The 23,811-nt window shown below is 39.6% G+C and overlaps 1 protein-coding gene across 2 annotated transcripts in view; it reads right to left on the minus strand.

Annotated features, from left to right (window-relative positions):
• ITGBL1 (integrin subunit beta like 1) overlaps nucleotides 1-23,811 on the minus strand; it is a 257,157-nt gene that overhangs the window by 7,914 nt on the left and 225,432 nt on the right. For both annotated transcript variants that reach the window (XM_010354451.2, XM_010354450.2), the window contains exons 8-9: nucleotides 19,547-19,663; nucleotides 3,520-3,666 (exon numbers count right to left, since the gene is read on the minus strand). In XM_010354451.2, coding sequence (XP_010352753.1) covers nucleotides 3,520-3,666; nucleotides 19,547-19,663 — 264 coding nt within the window. The remainder of the gene's footprint in view (nucleotides 1-3,519; nucleotides 3,667-19,546; nucleotides 19,664-23,811) is intronic.

A 23,811-nucleotide genomic window follows, 5' to 3' on the forward strand; every position in this document is an offset into this window, starting at 1 on the left:
TCTGTGCCTACCATACATCACAGTTCCGTGATCCTGGTTTTATCCCCTTTCTTCATCGATAATCCAACAATGATGTCTCCATAATGGGAGAAAAGAAGGGAGATCAGGATCAGCTGCTGCCAAAAGTCCGAAGGCCCATCCACTAACATGAATATCAAAATGTGCAGCCTTGGGGCAGCTTTCATATTTCCTTTTGAGTTTAAAGACTCCCAAACTCTCTATCCATTGAAGGATAAACAAATAGTTTAGACAAATATGCTTTCAACCCTTCATTGATCTCTGAGTATACTGCTACCACCCAAAGCAAACAATTTGCAAAGGCATTAGCTAGACAGACTCTTTGGCTTTGTTTTGTTTTGTTTTGAGGAAATGCCTTTAAGTCAATATTTAGTCATTCTATTTTTTTCTTTGTATTTTCTACATTTACGATGCTGAAAGATGAGAATCTTTCCTAGGGCTTATAATGACTTTCATAAGAACGTTTATTTCTTGAAAAGAAACAACTCTTGTTGCATGACCTTCAGTTTAGGAAATGGAAGACTGCTATTTGTTACCCTGGAGGGTATGGCTTTGTGTGTTCTTCCTGTACTCGCAGTTGGACACGTCTTAAGGACGACCCGCTTATGGACAGTGTTCATGATTCAATAGTGAGTGTAGTAAACACATAAACACAAACACTAGTTGACTTTTAAAATAAACAAATATAAATAAGCACACTAGTGTTTTTTTTTTTTTTTTTTTTTTTTTTTTGAGACGGAGTCTTGCTCTGCCACCCAGGCTGGAGTGCAGTGGCCGGATCTCCGCTCACTGCAAGCTCCGCCTCCCGGGTTCACGCCATTCTCCTGTCTCAGCCTCCCGAGTAGCTGGGACTACAGGCGCCCGCCTCATCGCCCGGCTAGTTTTTTGTATTTTTTAGTAGAGACGGGGTTTCACCGTATTAGCCAGGATGGTCTCGATCTCCTGACCTCATGATCCGCCCGTCTCGGCCTCCCAAAGTGCTGGGATTACAGGCTTGAGCCACCGCGCCCGGCCACTAGTGTTTTAATACACATGGGTATCCTCATTCAGTAGAGCTTCTGTGAAAAGCTTCTATTCTTATCCCAATGACAATGCCATTACAGAAAACCAAGTCAAAAAGTATCTAAACTTAAGTGCTCTATGTCTGAAGCAATGCTCAGAGGAAAAAAAAATCTGATTCAAAAACTATTCATTCTTGGTATCTTTTTATACACAGATCATTCCCTTCTGATCTGATAACATCTCTTTTATTCCCTTCTACTTCTCTCTTGCAGTTTAATTCCATCACTGCCTCCTTTCCTGCTTTCCTTCATTAATCTCCTTCTCCCCAATTCTTTCCCTTGTTTTCCTCCTTTTAAACTTTCTTTTCGGTTCTCCCAACACAGCTTGAATTCAAGGTAGGTGTTTCTAGGGGCTGAGGCGCCCTGAGAGCAGAACTGGTGGAAGATTTGTTTGGGGCTTGAAATTAGATTGAATTAATGAGAGAACAAACAAGGCACAAAGCGATTGCTTTGAACTCATTTTCCACCTGCCTGCTGTAATGGCATTAGGTTGAAGGCATGGCCTTCTTGCCTGAGCATTATAAACACAAGTGTTGAACACAGAATTCCTGGAAACCAAGGACACTGTCATCTGTTGAAGTGAACACGTTTGCATTCATTTTCATCCCCCTTCTTGGCACCACAGATAGTCACAGCATCCATCCTCTTTGGTGTCTGAAGTTCTGCCAAAAAGGCTCTTTCAACCTGATAGCATTGGTCTTGCATACGAGGCAAAGCAAAAGCTACTGTTTAGGGGACAGAGGGCACATCTTGCTTCAGAGACCTCCTTCCTTTATGTGTGTGGCAGCCTCACTGGTGTGGTTCTTTGGTAACAGGATTCAGTGTCTCTAGTACACTTCTGCTTTGCTGTCTTCTTCAGAAAGTTATTTACGTGGTCATCCTGACCAGCAGAGGCATTTGAGGGTAAATGAATCTTCAGCCAGAGCTGTGTCTTATCTGAAAAAAGTGTGTCTGTTGTGTAAAGAGGATACTGAGCTGAAGAGAAGAGCTGGGAAGCCCCATAACTTCAGTTTCTTTGAAGTGCTGCTCCCCAGACATGAGGTGAGAATCTTTCAGGTTCCCTGTGTCTTCCCAGTCACTAGCAAAGAAGAACACAATGGCTTTCTAGATGATGCCATATGTACTACAATGGCAGGATTTTAAAGTCCCTTCAAGAATAGTATACAGAAACATCAAAATCAAGGTGTTCAAAATTTAATCTACTAGTATTCTTTACTCAGGGGAAACCTCTTCCAATTTTTCTGTCTCTGTGTGTGTGTGTGTGTGTAGGATGGGGGATGGGGAAGGCTTGCTTTTTCCTTGAATATGTTTCCATGGCAAATGTTTTATTGGGTTGGTGGCTTCTATTCAACCAACTTGTAGGTTATAACCATTTGGCAGGCTTTTGTTTTCTTTAATTATTACACACGCGCACACGCACACACACGCACACACACACACACACACACACACACACACACACACACATATATATATATATTTTTTTTTTTGGAGATGGAGTCTTGCTCTGTCACCCAGGCTGGAGCGCAGTGGTGCGATCTCAGCTTACTGCAACCTCCCTCTCCTGGGTTTAAGCTCTTGCCCTGCCTCAGCCTCTCAAGTAACTGTAATTATAGGTGTGAGCCACAATGCCTGCCTAATTTTTTGTATTTTTTTAGTAAGTAGATTTTTGTATTTTTCACCATGTTGGCCAGGCTGGTCTAGAACTCCTGACTTCAAGTGATCCACCCGCCTTGGCCTCCTAAAGTGCTAGAATTACAGGCATGAGCCACGGTGCCCAGCCGAACAATTACCTATTTTCTTATATCAGGCTGCACATGTTTACTTGGAACAACTGGTGATTTTTAGGTCAAAGAAAATTCATCAGACTTGTGGGATACTACCCTCCCCCATAGCTTTTCTTTCCCTTTTAAAAAATTAAACCAAATTAAACTAAATATTTAGTATCCTTTTTGTCTTCTCAAACCTTTAATCCTCCCCTGATCCACAAACAGCTAAATAATTGAGCCCCAGAAGTTCCCAAAGTCATACCTTTGAGCGGCGCAGATGCTAGTGGTTACTTTTCTGCAGTTCTGAGCAGTGTTGTTTCAGACATGAGCCCAAAAATCATTCTTTTCCCTTTTCCCCCCTTTTTTGGGTCCATTTAGTACCTGGTATATTTTGTTGTCCTAATTTCTTCATAAAAGTATTAATTCTATTTCAATTCAGCAATAACTTTGCATACAAGGATATTTTTGCCTGAATCTTCTCACATGCATTTCATTTTCTTAGATCCAAAACTTCATTTGGTTAATCTTCAAGCTTCAAGTTGGGTACAGCAGAGGACATAGTGGTTTGCTTTCATGCAAAGTTCAGTCCGGGAAAGACAGTTGCTACATGCTGTTCTACAAATCATGTGTCAGAACAGGAATCGAGTCCAGGCTCCAGCAGAGATACTCACCCTTCCCCGAGCACAATATGCCATCTGCTGATTCACACAGATTCTTGCTTTGTTCTTCCGTCATGTTACACTTCCGCGGATGTTGGCAGAGCTTTCCAAACCATCCTCTCTCACAAACGCAGCGACCACAGGAACATGTGCCATGGCCTGTGAAGCAACCACAGAGAGGGAGTGAGAGGAGAGGACGAGGAAATTACCAGCTGAAGCAGAGAGTTTTAAGAAAGAAATGTGTAAACCATAGGATCTCATTTCCCATCCAACACATTTTTCTTTATGCATAGTCAATTTGGCATGTAATTGTTTAAAAGAACTTACAACAGAGTTCTAGCTTAACACAATAAATTTGAATGTAGCATAGGAGATGGACTTGAGGGAAAGAAATCTTGCAATAATTTAAAATGGAATTATACCACCCTTTCTTAATAGAAAATACTTCTTCATTTGCATTTTTATCAGTATAGAGTCTTAGTGCTATTCTTCATTGCACACACTATGCCACTCAGACCAATTTGCAAGGCTAGTCACATTACCACTGCTGGCAGTATTTATTGATTGTTCTCCTATTGCTTACTAACAAAACAAAAGGTTAACTTTCATAGAAATGGCATTTGGCACTATATTACTTTATCTGTATACCTCTCTGCTTACTAATAACAGATATAAGTGGAAGTTATGGTGTCTCTCTATTATTGCATAAAAGTTAACATCAGCTTGGATTCCTGTTTGGCACATTTTTTCTGGTTTGGTTCCTGACATTGGTTCCTGGTTTTTAAGATGTTTATCTTTTGGTATACATGCAACATTCTATTTGTGACAGCTATATATAACAGGATGTACACCTGTTTACTTGCTTGCCACCAACACACCATTAGATTGCATGATACTCCATTTCAATTTCTTCCATTTCAGTTTCCACTCAACCCTTTATTCCTTTTCCTGATAAGTGCATTGCCTTACAGCAGGGTCTCTCTGAATCAACTATTTGCCTAGCAAAGAGTTACTGAGTATCTGTTATGAACAGAGCATTGTGCTAGGCAATAGGGGATACAAAACCAAGCACCATGGACAAAGTGGTCCCTGCTCTTCTTCCAGGTACAAATACGCTCATCATTCACACTGATAAGCCTCTCTGAAGCTCTGAAGCTGTTGACACCATTCTCTCCTGACCATTCACTCTGGCAGGATGCTCAGGAGGGAACCTTGCTCCATCTGCTCCCCCTCCATTCAGCTCTGCACAGGGAGGATGAGTAACCAATGCTTAATGCTTTGGAATTAATTATTAAATATATAATAATAATTTTTTTTTTTTAGGAGTGATAGGATTTTCTTTAATTTCTACAGAAATCCCTCTAACAACTGAGTGGAGAATGAAGTAGATGGCTGTGAGAATTGGGAGCGTGTACCTGTGCAGATTGGTGGAGAAGCCCAGGTCCTGGCATGAGAAATCTGGTAAAAAATGAAGTAGAGTAAATGGAGTGAAGGACACTTGGGAGAATGTAGATTGGTAGGAGGTGGTAAGTGACTGTGGTGAAAAGAAGGTTTTTGATCTCAGAGACGTAAGCAGAAGTCTCCTGGAGAGGGTTTCTTGGAAAACTATTTTTTTTTGTTTGCTTTTTGGTGTTTTGTTTTGTTTTGTTTTTTAATTAAATAAGAGAGATTTTTCCCTGGGTTATACCACATCCCTGCCTCACAGGTCATGCAACAAGTGCCTCCCAACAACCAGAGAAGGTCTGGGAGAGAGGTTTTTTAATCCAGCATATGTTGCTCCCCTGGAGAAAACTGGGATCCTGAAAGAAAGACAGGGTACTAGGAACTTCTGACATTCTTTTAAAGAATATTCTGGGAAAAACATCAGATACCAATGGGGGACTATTAAATTTGCAAGAAAAATATCGCTGCCATACTTTAATGTGCACTCAATCAGCAAGTGCTCTGGCACTTTCTAAGGCTGATGACTGTTCTTGTCACACAGGTTAGCAAAAAAGGAAAAAATAAAATAAATGAGTTAACTCTGGTCTTTTTCACCTAGCTTGATTTAAGGGCTAAGTAAAAAACAAAGAAACAAACAAAAAACCCCAAAACCGAAACCATTCAAGTTTAAAAGTAGCACGCATGAAAACATGTGACCGATAATTGGCTCAGCCTGAGGAGCTAAGGGAAGTCTACGAAGTGAAAACCCACCATGCAGTGTGGCTCGGCTTTGCAGAAGATGAAATAAAGATATAAATGGAGATAACACGTGGCGATGTTTTAAACTTATTCTCAATACAGCCTTGAAGTTTGGGATTATCCCATTTTACAGTCAGGCAACTGAGCTTCAGAGACATTAAGTCCTGTAATTTGCCTCTCAATCACATAGTTCAACCACACAGGATCGGAACTGACTCTAGTTCCTCTGATTCCAATGTCTACACTCTTCCCAAAGTGTTGCTTTGCCTCTATATTTCACTTTAGAAAGTGAGACACAGCAGGCTTTTCCTAATTCTTGTCTCTTTCAACCACCACATCATTTGAAGGTGTATATTTGTTATTCACAGGCACTTTCCCCTTACAAGTCTCTTCTCTATTGGCATGCCACAAAATTCTCTTTGCCTCATTCAACACTCCTCCTTTGTCTCTGTTTATTCTTCTACCTTTGTTTGGTTTTGTTTTTACTGAACAAATAAGTGCAGGTATTCACCCATTGCTTATCTTTAATCATCTTTTTTAATCTCTCCATAATTTCTCTTTTAAAAAATCCATTAAATTTTGGGCTTTCAGATAACCACCAAGACCACAGTGCTGTATCTCCAGCCCCTGATTTTCTCCCACATTCCCCTCTCATGATTCCACACTTTGTGTTCTATTAGCATCCCCACTTAATACTTCCAGAGCTACACAGGCATGGTCCGACCTGCAGACCCTGGCGGAACGACAGATGAACAAATGCTCCCAGACACAGGTATCCAGTGAAAGAGTGGGCTAGGGGACCAGGCTGCTCACAGACACCAGACACCAAGGAGGGTGCTGTAAAGAGTCAGCAGCCATGGCCCTGACAAGCTGGCACTGCGGGCATTTATTCAGTATAGATTCAATCACAAAGGCTTTGAGTCAACACACTTGTGGGCAATTTACATGGTCACTCCCCTCCCTGGAGAGAGTAGTCCTGCATGCAGAGGATTAAAGGCCAGGTTCTAAGGCCTAAGTTAATTTAGATTAGTTTCACTGGATAAGAGAATCTGGCTGCCTTCAGCCAAATCCTTTTCCAAAACTTTTGTAAAACCTTCCGGCCTTCCAAGAAGGTTTGCATCTTCTACAGTTTTTCCCACCACCCTGACCGACCGATCTCCTACATCCATATATGATTTTCTTTCCAAAAGCTGCTTTTTTTTGTCTTTCTCATTTATTTTAATGTAACATCTATCCTTTCAATCAACCAGTTCATGATGTTTTGAGTCTTATTTGAATTTCCCTTACTGCCCTCATCCAACATGTTGTCAAGTCTTGTGGAAACCACCTCCAACATTCCCACTCACATCACCATCACAACGTGGAGAAGCTTTCCTGTCATAGCTCTCCAATACTCTGGCTTGTAGATTCCTACAGCACAACTTGATGCTCATCGCAGCCTTGATATCTAGTCCTGTATAACTCCCTAATGCTCACGGCATACAGTTTACCTACTCTAGCCTTTGTTTTGTTTTAGCTTCTTGAAACACAGAGTCCCAAGCTACATTTCCAATCATATTCCTTCTGTTCTCTCTTTAACCAAATTGGCCATTCGTTGTTTCCTGCACATTTGTCATGCTTTTCTGACCTCATTTTTGCAGAGGTAGAAGTACGTTTCCCTTACTATACACATTCAGGTTCTGAGTAATTTTCAAAGCTCAACAAAAAGTGACTACCCTTCTGTGAAGATTTTCCTAATATCCCTAAGTGGGACTCACTGTCTCTCCCCTAAATTTCTATAGTATCTTATTTTTTTACCTCCTGTGGAACTTTTTTGACTTCCATCTCATGGTATATAGTTATGCATCAAAGGAATCCACTACTCTACTATGAATTTTCTGAGTATTACTTCTGTCATCACCATAGTCTTATCGACACCAGAGTGCCTAATGCAATGCCTGAGACACAGTGGGTCTTCAAAAACTTGGAGGAGATCGAGATTGTCTTTTTCAAAACATCTTTATCATTTTTACCCACAAACCAAACTGTAGAGTACAGCCAAGTTAGAAAATGAGTAGATAGCCCCTTAACAGTTATCTGCTCAATGAGTCATTGTTAAATTGAGTACATCTTGACTTCTCCCTGAAAACCAAAGTCCACTTAAAGTCCAGATCTCCTGAAAGACTTAAGTAAAAAGTTGTCCATCTTTGGAGACAGAGAATCTGTTGTACGAGAAACCAAAAAGAGAAAGAGAGCTTCTAGTACCAGCTCAGTTGGACTATGAACTTCTCAAATGCTCATGTTTCTTACTGACCCTAGGTTGGTAAGAATTGTCAACAATTTGACATAACTGAAATCATTTAATCTGTATTGCACAGAAAAATATTCTTTTTTTGTTTTGTCTTCTTTTTTTCCAAATTTAATTAGTGCTATATGGAAAATGAAAATACATCTTATGAAAATTTATAGGATACAGCCAGAGTAATACTTGGAGAGAAATTTACAGCATGAGTGTAATCAGAAGCAATGAAAAATATAAAATCAATGATGTATTCTTTCACTTTAAAACACTAAAGAAGAGCAATATAAAACTATATTGGTCATAAGAAAAGAAATACAATCAATTCCATGACAAATCAATACAACTGGGAATAGAAAATCAACAGAGAAAAGCAATAAAACAAAAGTTGGCTATTTGAAAAGATCAATAAAATTGATAAATATTAGGCCAGGCTAAACAAGTAAAAAGAGAGAAGACACAAATGTTTAAAATGAAAAATAAGAGAGAGATCATTATATCTTACCTCATGGACATTAAAAGGGTAACAATAGAATATTATAAACAATGATTTGTCCAAAAATCTGATAACCTGGATCATTTGGACCAATTCCATGAAAGACACAATCTATTAAAACCCACATAAAAAGAAACAGATAATTAAAGTAGACCTATAGCTACTTTTTTCTATAATATTTTTTATTATAGTAAAATAGATATAACATAAAATTTACGATCTTAACCATTTTAAGTGTACAGTTCAGTAGCACTAAGTATATTCTCACTGTTGTACAACCATCGCCACCATTCATCTCTAGAATATTTCCATCTTCCCAAATTGAAACTAAGCACCCATTAAACAGTAAGTCCCAATCCCTTCTCTTCTTAGCTCCTAGAAACCACCATTCCAGCTTCTGTCTATATATCTGACTACTCTAGGTACCTATGTAAGTGAGATCATACAGTGTTTTTCTTTTCATGTCTGGCTTATTTTATTTATCATAATATCTTAAAGATCCTTCCATGTTGTAGTATGTGACAATTTTTTCCCTTTTAAAAGTTGATATTCTGCCTTTGATTTAAGATATTATTGAGAATAATTTTATGGCACCTCACTGCAAATAATATAAAGTGTTATGCAAGAAAATAGATGATTTTTTTTTTTTTTTTTTTTTACGTTGTTTTTTTGAGATGGAGTCTCACTCTGTCACCAGGCTGGAGTGCAGTGGCAATCTTGGCTCACTGCAACTTCCGACTCCTGGGTTCAAGCGATTCTCCTGCCTCAGCCCGCCGAGTAGCTGGGATTACAGGTGCATGCCACCATGCCCGGCTAATTTTTGTATTTTTAGTAGAGACGGGGTTTCAGCATGTTTGCCAGGATGGTCTCAATCTCCTGACCTCATGATTTGCCTGTCTCGGCCTCCCAAAGTGCTGGGATTATAGGCCTGAGCCACCATGCCTGGCGATGATTTTTTATTATTAGCTAATTTATTATATCTTTCCACGAAGTTAAGTTGGTATCTAGCTCAGGCAATCATCAAAATACATTAATATTTAAATGTTTGAGTTGTCATTTATATGACTTTACTTAAGAAACAAACAACTTTCAATACCCTCTTTTCTATAAACTCTAATAATTTAGTTATCTCTTCAAGAAATATTTTCTATATATCAGGAATTGTATTAAGAGCTTAGAATATAACAGTAAATAAAATAGGCATTGACCCTGTCTTCATGGTAACTATGGTCTACTAGGGAAGAAAATAATGATAAGCAACATTTGAGTAACAGAAGACAAAAAGAAAATGCTAGTATATTCAACAGTGAGAACACTGTTAACTAGGGTAGTCAGGGAAGGGTTCAGTGACAGCCAAGGGATGAGAAGGAGCCAGACAGCCAATGTTCTAGGAACAGAGCCTAGAAAAACAAATGAAAAGTTCTTGGGACAAGAAATAGCCTGGCATGTTACAGGCAGTAAAAGAAGGCCAACGTGTTTAAAGAATAGTAAGTTAAAAACATTGAATAATGAAGGTGGAGAAATTTCCCTTCTCAGAAATGAGAACATAGCAAATGGTTTATTCTTGGTAAAAAATCTAAATTTATTTTAAGAGGATTGAGAAACGACAGAAGGGTATTAAGGAAGAGAGTGATGTGATAATACAGTTTACACTTTGCAAACTCATTTGGCAACTAGGTGCGAGAGATAAGGTATGTTGGGAGGAATGAGTATGGGGAAGTTAGAGGGTTCTTGCTGTTTTCCAAGTGAAAAGTGATAGAAGCTTAAAGGACAGTGGTGGCAGTGGAAACACAGAGAAGTAGATGGAAATCTATTTTGGTGATGGTGCCTGTACATGTGGGATACAACGTTGGACTGGATGTGGCAAGTGAGGGAAAGAAAAGACAAGTTTTCTAGATAGAGGAAATAGTGTGAATAATGACACCGTTTATTGGGTTTGGGCACTTCAGGAGAAAGAGGTTGAGGGCAGAAAAACGGCTCTGTTTTGAACCTCTTGTATTTGAGATACTCTTAAGACAATGAGATAGTGAGGTCAAGTAAGCAGCTGGGCACAAGCTGGTGCTCAGAGAACAGGTTAGCTCTAGGCATGCACATGTTGGAGCTTACAAATGTAGATGACACTTAAAGCCCTAGAAACGAAGCAGCTATCTAGGGAGAAATTAGTCTTGGGAAACCCCAATATTTAGAGTTAGGTAACCAGAAAAGCCAGACAAGAACATTCAGTAAGGAAGGAGAAAACTAAGATTGTGTTGTCTCATGAAATGACAAAGGAGCATGTGCAATACTGGAGGTCTACTAAGTGGAATGTTCCTGGAAATTTGAATTTAAAAAATAAGACCATAGAAGTAGTTTTATTCATCTTTTGTCTCACCAACACGACTGTGTTGCCACTTAGACCTGTAAGAGGAACACCCAGGGCAGAACTGTTGCAGAATCATCTACATAGACCATTCATTGATAATGACACCTGTGTTTAATGGTACAATTGGGCCTGTGTTGTCCAGCATAATACAGTAGTCACTAGCCACATGTGCCTATTTAAATTTATTAAAGTAAAACTTAAAACTCAGTTTCTCAGTCTCACTAGTCACCTTTCAAGTGCTTGATAGTTGCATGTGGTCAGTGGCCACTATGCAGAATACTGTAGATATAGAACACCCCCTCCATCTTTGAAAGTGCTATTGGACAGCACTCATCTAGATAATGACATTTTTCCATGCAATCCATTGGCTCTGAGGCACATTTCCTTAAAACACCGCAATAACGAGTCCCAATAGGAAACTGACTTATGAATAGAAGCGGATTCAATCAGATACTACATATTGCCTATCCAATATCCTCCCTCCTTCTTATTAACAAACAATTCCTCATTTTTTCCAGGGAGGGGACACTATGCCTATCTGGGAAGTGACTAACCATGCTCCCTTTGACCTGAAAGCACCCATATGACATAGCTCTAATAAATGAGAAATAAGACCTAATAACATAATAACCCTAATCTCCTGGGTGAGATTTCTAGGAAACTATTGCCTTCCAAAGGAAATGGGACAAACTCAGCCAGAATATGTCCTTTGCCCTTTGTCCTATTCCTTCCTATTTCTTCTTCCCTGGAAGAAGGACACAACTGGAGGTTGCTTATGAACATGATAATTGTACTAATCCATGTTCATGCTGCTGTAAAGAACTGCCCAAGACTTGGTAATTTGCAAGGAAAGAGGTTTAATTGACTCACAGTTCTGCATGGTTGGAGACGCCTCAGGAAACTTAAAAGTTATGGTGGAAGGGGAAGCAAATATGTCCTTCTTCACATGATAGCAGGAAGAAAAAGTATGAGAGTCGAGTGAAGGCAGAAGTCCCTTATAAAACCATCAGATCTCGTGAGAACTTACTACCACAAGAAAAACATGGAGATAACCAACCCCATGATTCAATTACCTCCCACTGGATCCCTCCCACAACACCTGGGGATTATGGGAACTACAATTCAAGATGGAATTTGGGTTGGGACACAGCCAAACCATAACAATGACAAACGTTATACTGGAAGGGCAGAGCGGGAGAAAGAGATAGGGTTCAGGGACACTGTGGTGCCATCCCCGGAATGACACCCTGGAGACTCAGTATTTGTGTCCATCACCTTCAGCCAAACGCAGGACTAACTGATCCACTTGCAAATTCACGAAACAGGTGTGCAATTTTAAGATGTAATTTGGAGACAATCACACTCTGACTGTATTGTCCATTTAAGAAAGACTTGGCCGGGCGCGGTGGCTCAAGCCTGTAATCCCAGCACTTTGGGAGGGCGAGACGGGCGGATCATGAGGTCAGGAGATCGAGACCATCCTGGCTAATACGGTGAAACCCCGTCTCTACTAAAAAATACAAAAAACTAGCCGGGCGATGAGGCGGGCACCTGTAGTCCCAGCTACTCGGGAGGCTGAGACAGGAGAATGGCGTGAACCCGGGAGGCGGAGCTTGCAGTGAGCTGAGAGCCAGCCACTGCACTCCAGCCTGGGCGGCAGAGCAAGACTCCGTCTCAAAAAAAAAAAAAAAAAAGAAAGACTTAGTCTGAGTATATGGTCTGATCTCTTCCTCATATAAGAAATCCATCAGTGTCTGGGAATTACTGAATTCATACTCTCAGGTGGCATGATCTCCTTCAAATTGCAGTGGTGAACTAGAGAACTCCCTGAAGAAATGTGAACTGATTGTGTAATTAAGAGGTGGCTCTTCATTATCCCTTCTTGTTTTTTAAATTGGACCCATAGGTAGCTATTCCAGGAGCATAGAGGAAAGAAGAAAAGCAATAAGCAGCCTAGTTCTTATTCTCACCCTGGGTATATGGCACACAGGAGGGAAGTCTCTGATTTAACTTATATTAGGCTAAACAATTAAACACACATGCACCAGTATGTGAATACATTTTACTTGTGTAATCTTAAAATAATATACCAATAAAATAAATAAACCTTAGGAACTATCACTGGACAAATCATGCTTTTTATAAATAGTAACTTATCTGATAATAAATCCATGCATGCATGCATAGGTCGCATAACATTTTCTTGTAATAAAGATGTTTTGAGAACATCCACAACTGACAGCCTATGATGATTGAACATGACTCACAAGTTAATTAAATGAAGAATGATCTCACTTCATGCTGATTTTCTTTCTGCTAGTCATTTTCATGACTTTTTCAGGTTGTAATTTTGGTGTAATCAAAACTGAACTGTAAAAATTATGAAATTAGTTACATTCACCTTCAGGTACAATTACTAATGTATCCAACCTATCAGAATTGGTTTAATCATCTTCAGGGTTATTGGTAGGAAAGGGAATACACACTATTGGCTCTTAGTTCTCATGCATCTGCTAATCAGTTAAGTGTATACATGGTTTTCATTTTACTTATTTGCTTGTTTGTTAAAATGCTAAGACAGTCCCTGGTTTTGGAGTCACGTACCATATTTCACTCTCTGGCCACATGTTGGATGTATAGGTTTGATATCCTCCATGTGAAAGGCCACAGAGCCTATGGCTTAGTGTCTGGTGGAGAACTAAAAAAATTACCCAAATGAGTCACTCTATTTTGTTACCCTCTGAAGCCACGACAGAGGGATGGTGTCTGTGTGTTTCACACTCTCATTTTGGTAAGATTTCTTCTCCACTGGCGAGATGATGGGGGGTACTCATTGCTTTGGAAAAACCAGCTGCGATTTCCTCCCTGAGGTACAGAGCAGCTGATGTGTGTGAGTCCAACTTCCTTCCAAAACACTCTGCAGCTAGTGCTTCCAGATACCTGAGACAGATGTATTCGTTTGTTCTGCAATGCAGATGGCCACTACAATCTTTGATTTTCATCACAGATACAGGGCATTCATCAAATATCCACTGCCACATAGTACCGGGCACATTTCCTTCTTTATGTCTCATTCTTATCATAAAGCCAAATGGATTATTATCCTTGTTGTGTACAGGAGTAAACCAAGGTAGAGAGGCCAAATAAATACATAGGTGAACCAAAGCAGAGAGGACAACCTGTTCAAGTTATTACAATAAGCAGGAAATAGAGCAAGAATTAAAATCCTGGTCTGTCTGAATACAGGGTTCCCATTCATTTTGCTGTATGGCACTGTCTCACTTAATTCCAAAGAAAATGGTTACTTCTTCTCACTTAAATCTTACATGAAAAAATGAAACAAAGTGTACACCATGTACACTCAAGCAACTGGGGATACATACAATGTGGACTTTATCTAGACAAAATATCAAAATACCCAAAGAAGATTTATTTTTTGTTTGTTTCTTATTTTTTTGAGATGGAGTCTCGCTCTGTCACCCAGGCTCGAGTGCAGTGGCACGATCTCGGCTCATTGCAAGCTCCTCCTCCTGGGTTCACGCCATTCTCCTGTCTCAGCCTCCCTAGTAGCTGGGACTACAGGCGCTGCCACCTCGCCAGGCTAGTTTTTGTATTTTTAGTAGGGACGGGGTTTCACCGTGTTAGCCAGGATGGTCTCGATCTCCTGACCTTGTGATCCATCTGCCTCAGACTCCCAAAGTGCTGGGATTACAGGCGTGAGTCACCATGCCTGGCCCCAAAGAAGATTTATGAATTTATATTTTGAAAATAATTTTACTCCTCAGAAATAAAACCTAGGAAGAAACACAACATAGTGTCATCATTTATTATTCTAGGATCATCAATTAATGGGTGATTTTTATTTTGTTGTTTCCATTTTTCTCTACTTATTTTTTTAATTTTGAAAGCAAAAAACATTAATTTAACAATACCTTTAAAGACCTGATATCTAAAGATGAGCCAAGTATAATAAATAATAAATGAAGGTGACAAAATATGTATTATAAATGACACATGAGTAAGTAATTTCTGAAAAAAATCCCTTCTAATGATGGGTATAGAAGCAGCTGAGAGAGAGTTCTTGATGTAAAAAAAAATGAAATAGATACATTCCTTCAATATCTAATAAATATCTTTTCACCTTTGTGCTTTTGCTCAGCTTTTCCAGGCCTAAAATGTTCTTCACATCCTATTTCTGCACATCTAAATACTAGCTGTTCAAGGTTCGAATCACATCCTCACCTCAACTTGAAGAATCTTGTATCCAAAGCTGGAATAATTCTTCCATTCTCATTCTCCTTAACTTATTGTGAATCCTTTACTTGATTGTTTATCCAAATAAAAACACTGAGCATTAACCTTTATCCTAGCTTTGACAATATGAGAATGAGAGAGAGATTGATTATATCCATGAGAATTGTGGACTTAAAGAAATGGGACACAGGGACACTCTCAACACAACCACATCACACTACAATGCAGGTGGTGCAGTATAGAAGAAGTAGGATATCATTTCAGAGAGATTTCCTAAAGGAGATAATTTGGAAAAATCATGGAAGAATGGAAGGACGATGAGAAGTTATTCACAAGGAGAAGTGACAATAAGGACTAGAATGTCAGGGAGAGGGAACAAATATATCCAAGGGATATGTTCCAAAGGGAGCAACATATCCAAGTTTCTCCAGTTCTGTTGCTCTCTGTGAAACCAATTTTTCAAGAAATGGAGACAACTGGTCAAGACAAGCATAGTCTCCTCCACCATTCAATTGCTCAAACCAGAAACCTAGCATCACCCTTGATGCTACCCTGCCCCTCATATGGTGCAATCATGAATTTCCTTAAATACTGCTTGTACTCTGGGGAGGGAGCTCCAAGTTTCAACTAAGCTCTCTGGCTGACACTTGCCACCAGTCTCCTTTGAAGGCTGTGGGACAGGAGCCACATCTTACCAGCAGGGCACTGTCAGGCAACACGATATACCCATGGGAGTCCTTGCAGGAGTTCATGAGGATGAACTCATATAATTGGGGATTATTTTTTCTTGGGATAACACAGCCCATATGCACAGAGATGAGATCCACACTGCACAGATGTTGAGGCTTTTCTGGCTTAGAAGAAGTCACACGCCCAACAGGAGCCAAAATCTTTCCCGATGATTCCGTAAGCATAGCTTTCAGGGAACCCACAAGGGCCAAGACTGTTGGCAGAGTTATGACACTTATGAAATCCAAAAGCATGATGTTCCCATCAGCTGCTTATAGTTCAATTCATCATCTCTTCCAAGGTAGTTGCAACTTATCAATCATAAGTCATCATGACCATGAACAATGTTGCTTGGTAACACTGAAATGTACCATCTTCATCTGTTGCCAGGGAACCAGAGTTAGGAGTTTAACAGAGTGCTGGAGTCTCTTGCAGCAGGGTGAAGGCTTTTGTTAGCCTCTTGGCCACACTGCTTCTAACATGTTCTCCAACACATTCAAGATCCTCCACCTTTACTGTCTTCCATCCAGTTAAGGCACCTTCGTCTCTCACCAGGGCTCATCTCCTAACATCCAGATTCACCTACCAACCCACAAACACACATAGTCCTTGGAGCAATCCATACTCCACCTGACAACCAGAAGTGCTTTTTATAATACTGTGATCACATTTAAGCTCTGTTTAAGCCCTTCCTTTGGTTTCCTGTCACCTTTGGAGTAAAGCCCCAAGTTATCAACATGTTTACAAAACACATCACACTCTTTTCCCTTTGGTTTTCTAATCTGCAACCACACAGGGTTTTTCTCTAGTCCTCAAATGTTCCTGGCACACATCACACACTCTTTTCTCCCACACAGCTGAGCACAAGCTGCTCTCTGACTGCACCCCACTTCCCTTACCTGGCCAACTTCCATGTATCCTATTACTATCAAGTATTGTTGTGAGGTGTAGTTAATACTTGTAAAGCACATAGTCTGCATTACATAGTTGTTATCCAGATATGAAGGCATTAGAGAAGCCTTTCTTAGTCTTCAGCCTATGTTAAATCCCCCTCTTATGTATATTCCCATTGAATCAAGTCTCTTTTCAGATCACTCAGCTCCTTTTCCTTCCTTTCTCAATGTCCTCCCTTCACGCTCAACCATAAGCTCCAGGAGAGCAAATGCTCTGTGTTCACCACTGAATCTCTAGTGCTGGCAAACAGTAGATGCTCAGTGAATATTTGTTTAGTTAATTAAGAAATAAATAATTACTCCAGTTTAAACCATGCATAATTTGGAGGATCCACATGAAAATACCTTATTAGAAATTGAAAAGAATCTAAAGCCAAAAATGACTGATTACTGACAAATCATTTGGAGAGCCATTGACCTAAAGATGAAAGATACTGAGATTACTCCAAAGCAACAAATAGGCAGCAAAAACATTCACAAGCCATTCCTGGCCGGGCTCGGTGACTCACACCTGGAATTCCAGCTCTTTGGGAGGCCAAGGCAAGAGAATCCCTTGAGCCCAGGAGTTCAAGACCAGCCTGGGCCACTTAGTAAGATCTCCCCCATCTCTACAAAAAATAAATAGCCAGCTGTGGTGGTACATGCCTGTAGTCCCATATACTCAGTAGGTTATGGCCAGAGGATTGCTTGAGCCTAGGAGTTTGAGCTTTCAGTGAGCTATGCTTCCACCACTGCACTCCAGCCTGGGTGACAGAATGAGACTCTGTCTCAAAAGAAAAAAAAGAAATAAAAGAAAAGAAAAGAACAATGGTAATAAGAGCAGAGACATGTAGATGGCACTTTCGAGGGGTCAAGCAAGCTTTTCATAAATGTATACGTATATATACATACATACATATTGCTATGAGAATTAAATGAGTTAATATATGTCATGTCCTTAACCAACAAAGAGAGTAAAACCTACATAGGTATTTCTTGTAACTAATACCAGCGAATAGAGGATTTAACCTAAGAATAATATTGACATATTGTGAAAACACTTTGGTGTCACTCTAGGGAAAACTGTGACATAAGGAACAACCCGTGAACTAAACATCAGAGCTGAAATTCTGGGCCTGCCACATTTTAGTTATGGGATGTTAACGTCTCCAGCCTCACTCAATTTTTCATTTATGAAAGAAAAAATAGTAGAAACAATCTCTTAGAGTGGCTGCCACGACAATGGCATAAGATAAACCGCCCAGCACAACAGATATTTTATGAATTTATGCCCAGTATTCCATTATTGGAAAGCTAAGCATGTGGGAGTTATTTATATCCTACTGCTCAAGGTCATCACCAAGGTCTGACTGCAAAAATTCAAATAATTCTAACCTCAGGCATAAACAGGTTAAAAGGGCTTTTCCCCTCAACTCACAGAAAAAGGAAAGAAGAAAGTATTTTTGTCAGCTTTCAAATGTCTTATCGTTGGTTAGAGAGAGAACGGGCATATAGATGATTGATATAGACAGATAATAGATAGATAGATAGATAGATAGATAGATAGATAGATAGATAGATAGATAGATAGATAGATATGATGGATGGATGGTGCCTCAGCCTTCCAGTAAGACACACATTCTACTACCCATTAGTTATTTTACCTGATCCTCTCCCTCATCCCACCCTCCACCCTCCAATAGGACCTATGTAACAAGCCTACATATGTATCCCTGAACTTAAAATAAAAGTTAGAAAAGACACACATTCTGTTTGTTTCCCCCAATAATAGTGCCCACTGCCTCAAAATAATTATCTTAAAGGGATATAATTATTTTCTTGTAATGTGATTCCATGTCCACCTCACTTCATTGTTACTGGAAACGTGGAAATATCTGTAATTCACATGCACCAACCTCAGCGATATGAATGTTTTCAAGAATGCAGTACAAGAATAATGCTGACCCACATTCCTGGCCATGGAGGTGCTCAGATCAGCACTCTACTCCCGGAACTCTCAGTTTTGCGGGTTACCTTTGCTCACTACCCTCTATCTGCCTCACTCATTCTCTAGACGGTTTATTAATGCCAGTGAGCTCTTGTTTGGGTATGAGAGGCATCATGGAATCTGAGCATATACCGCTTGTAATTTTTAAGTGTAATCTTACTCCATTTTTTCAAGTTTGTGGGTGATATTATACTTTCTCCTACCAGTGTTTATAAATAAAGTAATCAAAATCATGTTAAAATGCTGACCTGCCCCAAAACCTTTTACTGTCATAAAGTATCCTAGTACTTAGATGCAATGATCTTTTATTGATAGTGTACTGCGTACTTTCACATACCTGCTAAATCAAGAGTTCGGGGAAATAAAGGTCATTACAAACCTAATTGTATATTGTATATTGCTTTTAGGTTCAATGGTATATTGCTTTCTGTTTATCTTTTTTTTTTTTTTTTTTTTGAGACGGAGTCTCGCTCTGTCACCCAAGCTGGAGCGCTGTGGCCGGATCTCAGCTCACTGCAAGCTCCGCCTCCCGGGTTCACGCCATTCTCCTGTCTCAGCCTCCCGGGTAGCTGGGACTACAGGCGCCGCCACCTTGCCCGGCTAGTTTTTTGTAGTTTTTAGTAGAGATGGGGTTTCACCGTGTTAGCCAGGATGGTCTCGATCTCCTGACCTCGTGATCCGCCTGTCTCGGCCTCCCAAAGTGCTGGGATTACAGGCTTGAGCAAAAAGCAAGAGTCAGTAGAATAAGAAAGGCAGGTAAAGCATGCAGGTAGTATACAGCTGTAAGAAAGGTTACTACCTCCACAGACCACACCATCGAGGTCTTCACAGCGGCGATCATCACACTCACAGGTCTTGCCATACACCCGGCGATCTCCTGGAGGGTAGCAGGTGCATTTGCCACATTCACATTTACCTGGAAGTATAAAGAAAGTGCACACTTATGAGGAGAGACCCAGAATCACTAAGGCTTTCAAGGAGGCAAGCACACTATTAAACCCAAATTTTCTAGAACAGTTCTAGTCTGTGCCTGAGAATAGTTACACAAATACACATTTCCAACTTCAAAAAGAAATTCCGTGGTGGTCTGGAGTGTAAGTAGCAGTCGCTGTCTCAGAAGTCATTCACATTTGCTATTCTGTAATTTTTGTTTCATTCATTTTTGCATAAATCCATTATAAAACTCTCTGGCTATTTCATATACAACCTAGCTTGATGATTCCTTGAACATAACAAAATACATTATATATACTGACATAATTTAGCATAATGTGGTCATTTTAAAAGGTTTTAATCTTGGATCTATCAACTCCATGAGAAAAAATGTATTCACACGTGTGTTTCAATGTGCTGTTTTAGTGATTATTTGTAATCAGTTTTATAGTTCTTAGAACTTATTTTAGCATAGAACATATGTCAAAGCACATAATCTAAATATCTTTATTATCCTCATCTTAAAATTTAAAATTATAAATATTTTTGCAATGAATTTGGTTCATAGTTTGGGAACGCCTTAACTAGTCCCATTATGCTGAGTTTCATCTTGATTTATGGAATGGTAACTATGTGTAAAACACTATAATTCCCCGCATGACATCATTTCATTTTCCAGTACCACATGTTGACTAGAACCATTTTACTAAACAGGAAACCAAGACGTATAGAGGCCAAGTAACTTTCCAATGGTGAACCAGCTAGGAAGAAATAGATTCAAAATTTACATCCATTCTCATTAACCTCAAAGTTTGTGCAACTAACCATTAAACCATATTGCATCTTGATGCACACCTAATGCAGCACCAGAAGGCTATATGAGAAAGTAAATTTCTTTTGTTTGAGGAATCACTACTGGTTTGCCAGAAATTCACTTGGGTGACAGTGCTCTGAGACATCTGTTACTCTCTGTCATTAGCCCAACCATCATAATTACACACCCACTGAAATAATCACAAGATGCTTCAGGGCTGACCTTGCAATGTTGTTAGTCACTCTGTTGCTGAACTTGTATCTTGTTAAAGAAATTCTGAGTTGTGGATGATGGGGGAAAGAAAAATTAGTATCTAGGATCATATAATTTCAGAGCTGTAATTAAAGATAATCTAATGTAATGATTCATAATATTTTCTAGCTGACATGATGGGGTCACGATCCCTTTGAGAATCTGGTGAAAGACATGGCAATACAGTGTTGTGCTGGCTGACCTTCGACTAATCTCTACTTGGAGGTAAACCCAAGTTCAGCAGGAGGCAGGGAACTGGTTCCCTCCTTCAACGATACTCCCTCTTCCTATACCCTGGCAGCCAGAACAGGGACACATCAGACACCCTTAGTCAGGGCTTTGATTCTTGAGGGTGAAAGCAAAGGCACAGCGTCTGTGGGCAACATGGGAAGTGCAACAGCATAGCAATGTCTGGGAGCCATGAAGCTCAGCATGCAGTGGCTGACATTCAGAAGTGATGGCAGCAGGAACTGGTTCTTGGCAGTGCCTTTCTTCCCCGGGTTGCTGCAGGAACTAATTGTTCAAAGTTGCATTCTGAGCCTAAAGCCTTCTAATAAAATATTTTTTATCCCTTTTAATGCAGTTGGTTTCTTTGTTTGCAATCAAGCACCATAAATGGCAGAACACAGATCTATCCCTGGAAAGATATACCAATACACACTTTTTAGGTAAAATTTCAGAAGGATCCGTGACTTCCTTTAATTTATTTAATAGATGAGGAAACTCAAGCATGATGGGGCTAAATGATTTTCCCAAGGCCAACTCTCTATCTATTAGTAGTGTTGGTTTTAGAACTCAGATTTTCTGAACTCCAGTCACCTTCCGATGTGCATAAATGCTCTAATCTTTTTCATGGGTGGATGTGCAAATGATTCCAATAATGCAGGCTGTGGGGAGAGAGAAGCAAACTGTAGTACCATCAGCAGTGCGGTCTGGATATGGTGAACTGTTCTTTCACAGACAGATGTGGGAAGCCATGATCATCAGTTGTATTATTCCTGAACGGCAATGCATTCCAGTTACATAGACAGAATCAGTTTCTATGTTTCAGGGCATACACATTTATGGTGACAAATTTATTCACCAAATTTTAAGGCATATAGCAATTTTCCTGAATATGCTTTATTGGCTTCTGTGCCTCTTCAGAAAAGATGAACTAAACGCTGGCATATGTGTTCAGATTTCAACATTCCATTGTTTTCACTGTGGATAATTTCTGTCCTCTATTTTTGTGTAAAGTTATACAATAAAGTGTTAATATTCTGCATCAGCACATTTTCTTTCCTGATAAATTACAATCCACTATCTTTTTTAAATGTCAGAGAATATATTAACCAATGTCCAATTCTTTTTCCACCATGTATCTATTGGAATTTTAAAATGACTAATATTAAGGCAACTATGAGATGAATTAACTTTTCGCATGCAATCCTAATATAGTTTATAAGATGCAGTGGCTTCTGACAAAAATCAAAAATGATGCATTAGGATGGGCACAAAAAATAGAATAAGACGTACTGTTTGGTAGCACAATAGGGTGACTACAGTCAGTAATAACAATTGTATATTTTAAAACAACTTATAAAGTATAACTGAATTATTTGTAACTCAAAAGGATAAATGCTTGAGAGGATGAATAACCCATTCTCCACGGTGTACTTATTTCACATTGCATCCTATATTAAAACATTTAATGTCTCCCACAAATATATACACCTACTATATATCCACAAAATTTTTTTAAAATTTAAAAATTAAAATATAATGCATTAGGAAAGGCTAATTTATTGCAGACAGAGAGGCCTGTAGTCCCAGCTACTTGGGAGGCTGAGGCAGGAGAATGGCGTAAAACCCGGGAGGCGGAGCTTGCAGTGAGCTGAGATCTGGCCACTGCACTCCAGTCCGGGAGACAGAGCAAGACTCCGCCTCAAAAAAAAAAAAAAAAAAGAGAGTAAATTCTTCATGCACTCCATATTTTTTTTTTTTTTTTTTTTTGAGACAGAGTCTTGCTCTGTCACCCAGGTTGGAGTGCAGTGGCATGATCTCAGCTCACCGCCTCCTGGGTTCAAGCAATTCTCCTGCCTCAAACTCCTGAGCAGCTGAGACTACAGGCACACGCCACCGTGCCCGGCTAATTTTTGAAAGTTTATTATTTTGCTGCCTCAGTTCACAGCTTCTATTTAGCCACTACCATAAGTCACTACCAATTTTGTTTCAGTCATTATCATATACTTATCAGGTATATTTCCAATCATTCTTCAAGGTCCAAGGAAAACTTCAACAAATCTGTGACACTGACACCCTCTGACTCACACACCTTCACAAATTCAATAAAATTAACTATGCTTCTTACGTGTCCTCATTTTTTTTTTTTTTTTTTTTTGGCAGAGTCTCACTCTGCCACCCATGCTGGAGTGTGGCGAGTGCAGTGTTGCACTCTTGGGTCACTACAACCTCCGTCTCCTGGATTCAAGCAATTCTCTTGCTCATTCTCTAGAGTAGCTCAGATTGCAAGCATGCACCACCACGCCCAGCTGATTTTTTTTTTTTTTTCTATTTTTAGTAGAGACAGGGTTACACCATGTTGATCAAGCTAGTTTCGAACTCCTGGCCTCAAGCAATCCACCTGCCTTGGCCTCCCAAAGTGCTAGGATCACAGGTGTGAGCCCCTATGCCCACCCATCATAATGTTTTGAATAAATATTTATTGAACACGTGCATTAAACAATAATCATATATAAATACTATAGAAATATTCACACAATACATGAGCATTAATGGTAGAACTTGAATTTGAAATAGTATATCTCTCCCAGAATAGATATTCATTTCCAATTGCCTGAATACCTTCATTTGTGTTTTCCATGGTTAGATTAATTAAATATGTTCCATGACAAACTCATCATCTGTATTCACAAACCTACTCTTCTTCTTGGGTCTTTTGTGAAATTTCACATAATCCACTTTCATAAAACATACATATGATTATGTAATTCCCTTGCATAAATCCCTCTGATGGCCCCATGTAACCTTCTAAGCAAAGACTAGATTCTTCAACAGAGTTT

The sequence above is a fragment of the Rhinopithecus roxellana genome, chromosome 18 (genome assembly GCF_007565055.1).
Source record: "Rhinopithecus roxellana isolate Shanxi Qingling chromosome 18, ASM756505v1, whole genome shotgun sequence".
NCBI classification, from domain to species: domain Eukaryota; kingdom Metazoa; phylum Chordata; class Mammalia; order Primates; family Cercopithecidae; genus Rhinopithecus; species Rhinopithecus roxellana.